Below are 10,837 nucleotides of genomic sequence, written 5' to 3'. Positions count from 1 at the left end.
CTTCTTGGCTGTTTGCCCATATCATTTGTCTTTATGCTTCTAGCTGATGAAGTTCTAGGTGGGCACTAATTTTAAACAATGCTGTACTCATGGCCTTGGGCAACCTGAAAGATGTCTTACAGCAGGGATGCAGGCAGTAAAGGTTTTACGTCTGCCAAGACAAATCCTCTAGCTTCCCAAAGTGGCAGGAAGTCTGTCAGTCTGTTACTGTGTTAATGTATGCCTGTGGTGGGATAACTAAGCACTCATTTTGCTAGATAGTTTTAAATCTAGCTCCACTAGCAGAGTTGAGAGTGTAGTTCTGGAAAAGCACAGTAGGTAAGGCAGCATCTGAGTAGCAGGGTCATCAACATTTTGGGTAAGAGCCCTTCTTCAGCAATGAAGCTTGTTAACCGGTTTGGGGGGGGGAGCTGGAGAGATAATGGGAGGGGGGTGGGTCTGGGGGGAAGGTAGCTGAGAGTGCAGTAGGTAGATGGTGGTGGGGGTGATGGTGATAAGTCAGAAGGGAAAGTGGAACTCTATTGGCAGTCTATTTTGTTGGTCTTCTAAGTAAATTCCACACTCTGTTCTTCTAATCCTAACATCTACCGTAGAGGATCTATGTACAAAAACACTCATTGTGTCTTCTCTGGGTGTGTCTTCCATGGGTCCTCCCTGCTTTTGTTGCCAATATTTGGCACTCATGGGACTCTCTACCATAGTTCAAGGTCTCTGCTAAGAATGTGGGCAGTTTTGTTTGTTTGACTTTAATAATATGGCCTCAAACTTTCAGGGTCCACTGTGCTTTGTGGGGATATGTTCTGTCAGATATGGTGAGAGGATTGAGTCCAATGATATAGGCAGTACTGTACTGCCTAGAAAACTGCCAGGAAGTGTCCCTTACACACACTGAGAAATCCTGTTCCACTGGGGATAGGAGCTGTGGGGCCATTAGACCAAGTGTCCTGTGGTGTTCTTGGAGAAGTACAGTTGACAGTGTTTTGTCTGTAGTGGCAACTTCCAGTGCAAAGAAGGGTTCCTGGCCTAGCAGCTGTAATATTGGAGCCTTCGCCAGAGACAGCCATTGTGTGCTGCTCTGTCCAACTCCATGGGGCATTTATTTTAGGAATTCTGAGGCTTTGGTGACAAAACTGCAAATGTGGTTCCTACAGTATCCCACCAATCCTCGAAAGGAATGTAGCAAACTCACATCTTTGGATAATTGGGCTATCATTTACATTTGCTTGCTTTCGAATTCTTGTTTGCTGTGGGTCACTGTAGATTGTAGGCACTGTATGTGACTTAGGTCTTTATGATCTGTGCCTTTTTGGGATTGACTTTTAATCTGAGTGTTGGAGGGAGGGTCACTAATCCATCTAGCAATCTGAAATGTTTCTCCTGGGTAACTGTCTGTAGGAGGAGATCATTTACATTTTGAATCAGGCTTCTGCTCATGAAAAATCTTCTAACCCTTTGGCCAATCATCAGTGGAAAATGGTTGGGAAGTTTTGAAATTCTTGGGACAGGCAGATCTCTGTGTACAATTGGCCTTGGAATGTAAAGGCAAATTTGTATTTATACTGCTGGTTTAAAGGGGGTGGATTAAAATCCATTACTTATGCTATGAAGGTGTGGAGGTGTATTGTACCTTTCAGTGCTTAAAAACGTGTTGCTGGAAAAGCGCAGCAGGTCAGGCAGCATCCAAGGAACAGGAGAATCGACGTTTCGGGCATAAGCCCTTCTTCAGGAATGAGGAGGGTGTGCCAAGCAGGCTAAGATAAAAGGTAAGGAGGAGGGACTTGGGGGTGGGGCGCTGGGAATACAATAGGTGGAAGGAAGTTAAGGTGAGGGTGATAGGCCGTGGGGGTGGGGGTGGGGGGGGGGGGCGGAGAGGTCGGGAAGAAGATTGCAGGTCAAGTAGGCGGTGCTGAGTCTTAGGATTGGGACTGAGAAAAGGTGGGGGGAGGGGAAATGAGGAAGCTGGAGAAATCTGCATTCATCCCCTGTGGTTGGAGGGTTCCTAGGCAGAAGATGAGGTGCTTTTCCTCCGGGCGTCGTGTTGCCATGGTCTGGCGATGGAGGAGGCCAAGGATCTGCATGTCCTTGGTGGAGTGGGAGGGGGAGTTAAAGTGTTCAGCAATGGGGTGGATGGGTTGGTTGGTGCGGGTGTCCCAGAGGTGTTCTCTGAAACGTTCCGCAAGTAGGCGGCCTGTCTCCCCAATGTATAGGAGGACACATCAGGCGCAGCGGATGCAGTAAATAGTGTGTGTGGAGGTGCAGGTGAATTTCTGATGGATATGGAAGGATCCCTTGGGAAGTGAGGGGGAGGTGTGGGCGCAAGTTTTGCATTTCTTGCGGTTGCAGGGGAAGATGCTGAGAGTGGAGGTTGGGTTGGTGAGGGGGTGTGGATCTGATGAGGGAGTCATGGAGGGAGTGGTCTTTCCGGAACACTGATAGGGGTGGGGAGGGAAATATATCCCTGGTGGTGGGGTCTACTTGGAGGTAGCGGAAATGACGAAGGATGATACGATGTATCTGGAGGTTGGTGGGGTGGTAGGTGAGGACCAGTGTGGTTCTGCCCTGGTGGCGATTGGAGGGGCGGGGTTCAAGGGCGGATGAGCGGGAAGTGGAGGAGATGCGGTGGAGAGCATCGTCAACCATGTCTGAGGGGAAATTGCGGTCTTTGAAGAAGGAGGCCATCTGGGTTGTTCGGTATGGAATTGGTCCTCCTGGGAGCAGATGCGGCGAAGGCGAAGGAATTGGGAATATGGGATGGTGTTTTTACAGGGGGCAGGGTGGGAGGAGGTGTAATCTAGGTAGCTGTGGGAGTCAGTCGGTTTATAGTAAACGTCCATGTTGTTTCAGACAGTTTCGAAGCTAGCAAGGAATGACAAAGCAGAGAGTCCTGAACAAGGTAACAATATAACACTTGGTCGAAATAAATAGCAGCAGCTGGATTGCCAAAATCTGTTTAAATTATGCCCCAAGATAGCAAATTCTAACCAAATTTCAATTTAGTATTTTGATAATATTAAAACCAATGAAACAATTCGATGTTTTGGACATTTTGAAAAGTTAGGAGAAGAACTGCCAAAGACCAACAAATGTAGACTACCAGCTGAAGAGCCCTCTGAAAGATACCTGTCTATGGGGAGTTTGCACAGCAGAACATCGAGGCTGACCTGGAGAGAATCTACAGAGGAAAATCTACAAAGGAGATTTTTGGGGGCCTCTCCAACTACTGTCCCTGTCATGTGGCCATAGTCATGTTGTGCCCTGCGATGTGACCATGTGCACCACAATAATCTTCTGTGCTTCCAACTCATCAGTCATATCTGCAGGTTTTATCCCAATTTCATCATCTGTACAAACCCTGACTATATATCTCCTTGGAGTTATCTCTATTGGTGCCTCCTTTGTCTGAGCCATCAGCCAGATACAACCATTTGGTAAAAACAATGACTGCAGATGCTGGAAACCAGATTCTGGATTAGTGGTGCTGGAAGAGCACAACAGTTCAGGCAGCACCCGAGGACCAGTAAAATTGACATTTCAGGCAAAAGCCCTTCATCAGGAATACAGGCAGAGATCCTGAAGGGTGGAGAGATAAGTGAGAGGAGGGTGGGGGTGGGGAGAAAGTAGCATAGAGTACAATAGGCGAGTGGGGAGGGGATGAAGGTGATAGGTCGGGAGGGGGAGGGTGAGTGGATAGGTAGAAAAGAAGATAGGCAGGTAGGACAAGTCATGGGGACAGTGCTGAGCTGGAAATGGGGAACTGCGGTGAGGTGGGGGAAGGGGAAATGAGGAAACTGTTGAAGTCCACATTGGTGCCCTGGGGTTGAAGGGTTCCGAGGCGGAAGATGAGGCATTCTTCCTCCAGGCGTCTGGTGGTGAGGGAGCGGTGGTGAAGGAGGCCCAGGACCTCCATGTCCTCGGCAGAGTGGGAGGGGGAGTTGAAATGTTGGGCCACGGGGCGGTGTGGTTGATTGGTGCGGGTGTCTCGGATATGTTCCCTAAAGCGCTCTGCTAGGAGGCTCCAGTCTCCCCAATGTAAAGGAGACCGCATCGGGAGCAACGGATACAATAAATGATATTGGTGGATGTACAGGTAAAACTTTGATGGATGTGGAAGGCTGGAGGTGAGGGAGGAGGTGTGGGCGCAGGTTTTGCAATTCCTGCGGTGGCAGGGGAAGGTGCCAGATGGGAGGGTGGGTTGAAGGGGGGGCGTGGACCTGACCAGGTAGTCACTGAGGGAACGGTCTTTGTTGTGATTTTACTGCTCCTTGGATGCTGCCTGAACTGCTGTGCTCTTCCAGCACCACTAATCCAGACATAACAATTTGTCAAGTCAAATGACAAATTGCATATATGCTGGGTGACAGCACACTATCCTAAATTAATTACTTACAGTATGGAACATGCCCTTCAATCCAATAAGTCCACACTGACCCTCTACAAAATAACTTACCCAGGCCCAATCCTCTACATTTACCCTGAACACTATAGGCAATTTAGCATGGCCAATTCAACTGACCTGCACATCCTTGGACTGTGGGAGGAAACCACAGCACCCGTAGGAAACCCACGCAGACACAGGGAGAATGTGCAAACTCCACCCAGACAGTTGCCCGAGGCAGGAATTGAACCTGGGCCCCTGGCGCTGTGAGGCAGCAGTGCTAACTGCTGAGCCACCGTGCCACCCTCTCTAATTGATCTGTCTCAGATCTTTCCTGTAAATGTCCAATTAGAATTAGATTTTATTGTCATGTGTATCAATTACAGGGATACAGGAGTACAGTGAAGAGTGGATGATGTTGCCATTCCCAGCGCCATCTTAGGTACAAAATTTTAGGTACAAAGTAAAAAGATTTGGAAATACAGTCAATTCTGATATAACGCGATAGTTCCGTTCTCATTTAGTCTTGTGTTATGAGAAAATCACCTAATAGCCCTGCCATTTAAACTAATGGTACGGAATCATGTTATAGCCAATACAGGTAAGAAACGTTCACATTCTACAAATAATGGTCTAAATTCTTCAATCGTGTTAAAGCCAATTCGCTTTGAAGAAACATTTGTTATAGCATAACCGAATGTAAAGTTAAAAATTCAACAAGAGTCTTTCTTAATATAATTTAGTAAAGTAAAGAAACGTTAACAGTTCAATATGACAGTCCCTTTATAAGTGCATGGCCATGTTGGACTCGCACTCCCCACAAGGGATCAATCTCCTCTGTGCTGGGCTTGATCTCCTCTGCACTCAACACTGCCGCAGATGCCAGAAGACGTCAGGCTCGATCTCCCCCGTACTCTGTCACTGTCCTTCACGTTCTGCTCAATGCATTTGGGGATGCGCTCGCTTTCTTGCCCAGCTCCTGCCTGTGTCCTGGACAGTGGGAGAATGTGTCCTCAGGGAATAGTGAGAGTGTGCCCAGGGGTTGGAGTCAGTGTGTCCCCGGGGGTGAGAAGTGTGTGTCCTGGAGGGACAGGGAGATTATGTCCTGGATGGTGGATCAAAGTGTCCCCAGGGGATGGGATGTGTGCGCCCAGATGAGGTGAGTAGAGTGTACCTTTGGGGGTGGGGAGTATGTCCCCAGGAGGTGGACATAGTATGCCCTGGAGGGTGGGGACAATATGTCCCCAGAGGTTGGAGACAGTGTGCTCTGGGGGTGGGGAGAGTGTGTCCCCGGGGCTGGGTCTGTGTCCCCAGGGGGTGGGGTGAGTGTGTCCTGGGGCTTGGACATTCCCCCACCCCCTGGGGACAATGTGTCCACGGGGCTGGGACTGTGTCCCCAGGGGGTGGAGAGAGTGTGTCTCTGGGGCTGGGACAGTGTCTCCAAGGAGGGGGGGAGGGGGGAAGAATGTGTCCCTGGGGCTGGGACAGTGTGCCAGGGTGTGGGGAGAGTGTGTCCCAGGGGCTGGGACAGTGTCCCCAGAGGGTGGGGAGAGTGTGTCCCCAGCGCTGGGACAGTGTCCCCAGGGGGTTGGGAGAGTGTGTACCCAGGGGGTGGGTCAGTGTCCCTAGGGGGTGGGGAGAGTGTATCCCCGGGGCTGGGACTGTATCCCCAGGGGGTGGGGAGAGTGTGTCCCAGGGGCTGGGACAGTGTCCCCAGGGGGTGGGGAGAGTGTGTCCCAGGGGCTGGGACTGTATCCCCAGGGGGTGGGGAGAGTGTGTCCCAGGGGCTGGGACAGTGTCCCCCGGGGGTGGGGAGAGTGTGTCCCCAGGGGGTGCGACAGTGTCCCCCGGGAGTGGGGAGAGTGTGTCCCCAGGGGCTGGGACAGTGTCCCCAGGGGGTGGGGAGAGTGTGTTCACGAAACGGTTGGTCACTCCCGGGGTTGTCGCTGATTGGCTGGTGTCGAGCGGGACGTCAGGCCTCGTTGTCATGGCACCGCCCGCGCGGTCGAGAGGTAAGCGGACTCGAAGGGAGCAACCTTTACCGGGGGGGCGGGGTTTAAGCGAAGCCTGAGGCGTGGGGGCGGGGCTCGGGCCGTAGGGGCGGTGCCGGATGTGGAGGCGGGGTCAAAGTCGGGGGGCGGATCGAGTATGGGCGAGGGGGGCGGATGCCGTGGGCGGGGCCTAGTGTATGTGGGCGGGGCGTTGGGCGGGGCGTTGGGCGGGACCCGGCCGTAACTGGCACCGGGACCGCCTTCGTGGAGCGAAGCTCAGACATCTCTTGTTTTAACCGGGCGGAAATTCCAGAGAGCGGAGCCCCGGGTGGTGTCTCACCGGACCCCGGCGGCTGAGGGGATGGATCGCAGGCGGGGGGAGGCTTCGGGCTCGGCTCCCTCTGGCCCTGGGCCTGGGCTCGGGCTCGGACCGACCGGCAGCTGCCCCCAGCCGGAGCTGGACGACGCCGAGCTGGCGCTGGCGGGGATTAACATGCTGCTCAACAACGGCTTCAGGGAATCGGACCAGCTCTTCAAAAAATACCGGTGAGTGAGCCTGGAAGAGGCTCGGCATCACTCGGGGAGACTCGCCACCCATTCGGGGTCACTCGGGTATCTTCGGCAGTTTTCGGCTTTCCCCCCAAGACTCTGAGGCAACCTCATTGAAACATCCCTGACCTTCTGGGCTCTGGGGTGAGGGATGTCTTGACAGAGTGAATGTGGATGTCTCCTCTCCTGGGAGAATCTAGAACCAGGGATCACTGTTCAAACCACAATTCAGAACACCCTTCCTCCAAAAGGCGGTGGAAGCAGAGTCTTTTTTTTAAAAAAAGTCACTCCATTCCTAGAGAAATCTCACCTACTCTCTCCATTTGGAGACGACTTAGAGTCATAGAGATGTACAACATGGAAACAGGCCCTTCGGTCCAATTCGTCCGTGCTGAGCAGATATCCCAACCCAATCTAGTCCCACCTGCCAGCACTTGGCTCAAAACCCTCCAAACCCTTCCTATCCAGATGCCTTCTGGTGGTGAATTTAACCTGAGGGTTCCTGTGCCATGGGCGATGTTGAGAAAGTTGAGGTCTTTGTGAAGACCTCAGCTGTTGGAGGAAATGACCCACCATCTGATCAAGATCCCATTGTAATCTGAGGTAACCCTCTTCGCTGTCCACTACACCTTCAAGTTTGGTGTCATCTGCAAGCTTACTAACAATATCTCTTATGCTTACACCCAAACCATTTATATAAATGACGAAAAGTAGTGGACCCAGCACCAATCCTTGTGGCATTCCATTGGTCACAGGCATCCAGTCTGAAAAACAACCCTCCACCACCACCCTCTGTCTTCTACCTTTGAGCCAGTTCTGGATCCAAATGGTTAGTTTTCCCTGTATTCCATGAGATCTAACCTTGCTCACCAATCTCCCATGGGAAACCTTGTCAAATGCCTTACTGAAGTCAATATAAATCACGTCTACTGCTCTGCCCTCATCAACCCTTTTTGTTCTTCCAAAAATTCAATCAAGTTTGTGAGACATGATTTCCCACGCACAAAGTCATGTTGACTAATCCTAATCAGTCCTTGTCTTTCCGAATACATGTACATCCTGTCCCTCAGGATTCCCTCCAACAACTTGCCCATCTTCAGGCTCTCGGTCTATAGTTCCTTGGTTTGCCCTTACCACCTTTTTTCAATAGTGGCACCATGTTAGCCAACCTCCAGTCTTTCGGCACCTCACCTATGACTATCGATGATACAAATATCTCAGCAAGGGGCCCAGCGATCACTTCCCTCGTTTCCCACAGAGTTCTAGGATACACATGATCAGGTCCTGGGGATTTATCCACTTTTATGCGTTTCAAGACGTTCAGCATTTCTTCTTCTGTGAGCCTATTTTGACTAACATCGCTATCATGGCTGATCTTGAACTCTTCTCTCCCACTGGCTCCTTTCAATCCTTTGATTGCCTTAAATATATTCCACAGTGGAACGTTTGCATCCTCAGGGGTAGAGAATTCCAAAGATTTGCAACTGATTGAGTGGACCTGTTTCTCTACATCTTAGTCCTAAATGATTCGACCCTTAGCCTAAGAGCATATCCATAGTTCTAGATTATCCAGCTTGGGAAACAGTCCCTTTAAAATCCCTAGTATGTTTTCATGACATCATCCATCATTTTTCAAAACTCCAGAGAATATTGGCCAAATTCAATCGGTCTCTTGTCACATTACAACCCATATGTCCTAGGGGACAGTGTAGTGAGCCTTTACTGTACTGCTGTAATGTAATTATCCTTGTTTAAATACAGGTATAGGCCACTTGATCAGTTGCACTTTGCTGCTTATTAAGATTAGCATCATCTTAAATGGGGTGGCCCTAGTTTTAGATCCTCCTGTTTGAGAAAACATTCTTTCCCCAGCCACCCTGTCAAGCTCCTTCAGGATCTTGTATGTTTTAATCAAGTCACTCTTTAACTCTTCAAAAACTTTAAAACCCCAACCTGTTCACCATTTGCTCATAGGACAACCCATACTCCTGTTAGTTTAGTAAACTTTCTGTTTTCAACACACTTGCATTTTCCCTTTCTTCTCTCTGTGCTTCTAAGTGACCAATGTTTCATTCAGCTACTCTCCTTTTAATATACTACTAAAGCCTGATGATCTTTTCATATTCTTGATTAATTCATATTCCTTTTGTTTTCCCTTTATATGCACTTTGCTAGTTTCCATGAGACCATAAGATGTAGGAACAGAATTAGCCATTTGGTCCAATCAGTCTGCTCCACTATTTGATTATGGTTGATGCCTTTCTCAGTCCTGTTCTCCTGCCTCCTCCCAGTAAGCCTTGATCCATTTACCAGTCAACAACCTATCTATCTGTGTCACAAGTACACACAATGACTTGGCCTCCACAACCCTCTGCAGCAATGTGTTCCACAGATTAACTACTCTCAGCTGAAGAAATTCCTTCTCCTCTCACTTTGGGTCTCTCATACGATTGGAAACATCTTCTTGATGTCCGCTGTATCCAGGCCTCCCAAAATTCTGTAAGTTTCAATCCGATCTCCCTCATCCTGCTAAACTCCATGAAGTACAGACCCTGAATCCTGAACTACTCTTCATATGACAAGCCCTTCACCCCTGTGATCATTCTTGTAAACCTCCTCTGGGTCTCCTCCAATGCCCACACATTCATCCTGAGGTATGGGGCCCAAGAATGCTCAATATTCCAAATGCAGTCTGATCAGAGCCTTCTAAAGCCTCAGCAGTACACCATTGTTCTTGAATTCTAGCCCTCTGGGATGAATGCTAACATTGTATTTGATTTCCTAACAACCAACTAAACTTTCATGTTAATCTTAACCAAATCCTAAACTAGGAGTCCAAAGTTCCCCATTTTGAAAATTGTCTATGCCTCTATTCTTCCTACCAACATGTGTAACCTCTCACTTTCCCATATTGAATTCCATCTGCCACTTCTTTGTCCAACTTCCCTGTTCCTAGCTGTCACTCCACCTATCTTTGTTCCATCTACAAACATAGCAATAATGCCCTCAGTCTCTTTGTTCAGAGCATTGATCTATCATGTGAATAGTTGTGGTCCCAACCCTGACGACTGTGGAGCTCCACTCGTCACTGGCTGCCATCTTGCGAAAGACTCCTTTATCCCCACTTACTGCCTTCTGCCAGTCAGCCTATCCTCCATCCATCCCAGAATCTTGCCCCTAACACCATGGGTTCTTATTTCGCAGCCTCCTGTTCAGCACTTGGTCAGAGAGTGCGTCTGATCATTGCATCTCATTCTAATTTCTCCCTCAAATTCTCGAACATGTATTTGGATTTCCAAAAAGAAAATCTCATTCACTAGCTCTCCTTTGTCTATCTTGCTTTTTACTTCCTCAAAGAATTGCAATAGAGTTGCCTGGCGTGACCTGCCCTTATTAAAACTGTGCTGACTCCACTCTGTTTTACAATGCACTTTCAGGGACTCTGCAATCTCATTCTTAATAATGAGCTCTAAATTCATACAAATTATCAACTCGCTTTTTCTTTCCTGTCTTCTGCCTCCTTCCATCTTTAAACAGGGATATTACATTAGTCATTTTCCAGTCTTCTGGAAGCTTCCATGACTCCAATGATTCCTGAAAGATCACTTCCAATGCCTCTATAATCGCCTCAGCTATTTCCTTCAGTGGGGTGTAGTCCATCTGGTTTGGATAATTTATCCACCTTTTAGATGTTGCAATTTCCCAGCACTTTCTCCGTAGTAATGATCACTACACTCTTCTATGTACCTGACGTTTTTGAAGTTCTGGTATGCTGCTGGTATCATAGAGTCATAGAGATGTACAGCATGGAAACAGACCCTTCAGTCCAACTCGTCCATGCTGACCAGATATCCTAACCTAATCTAGTCCCATTTGACAGCACTTGGCCGATATTCCTCTAAGCCATCCTATTTATATACCC

General features: G+C 48.9%; 1 protein-coding gene across 2 annotated transcripts in view; it reads left to right on the top strand.

Moving 5' to 3' along the window:
* The first annotated feature begins 6,599 nt into the window (after positions 1-6,599).
* Positions 6,600-10,837, top strand: part of ttc39c (tetratricopeptide repeat domain 39C) — a 108,382-nt gene continuing 104,144 nt past the window's right edge. Inside the window, exon 1 of one of the 2 annotated variants that reach the window (XM_060823914.1) lies at positions 6,600-6,912. In XM_060823914.1, the coding sequence (XP_060679897.1) occupies positions 6,728-6,912 (185 nt within the window). In that variant the 5' untranslated portion in view covers positions 6,600-6,727. The remainder of the gene's footprint in view (positions 6,913-10,837) is intronic. The other variant, XM_060823917.1, reaches the window with a different exon arrangement.

This window comes from Hemiscyllium ocellatum, chromosome 4 (assembly GCF_020745735.1).
Source record: "Hemiscyllium ocellatum isolate sHemOce1 chromosome 4, sHemOce1.pat.X.cur, whole genome shotgun sequence".
Classification (NCBI taxonomy): domain Eukaryota; kingdom Metazoa; phylum Chordata; class Chondrichthyes; order Orectolobiformes; family Hemiscylliidae; genus Hemiscyllium; species Hemiscyllium ocellatum.
The sequence above is the reverse complement of the archived record's forward strand: the minus strand, read 5'-3'. Positions and strand labels throughout refer to the sequence as shown.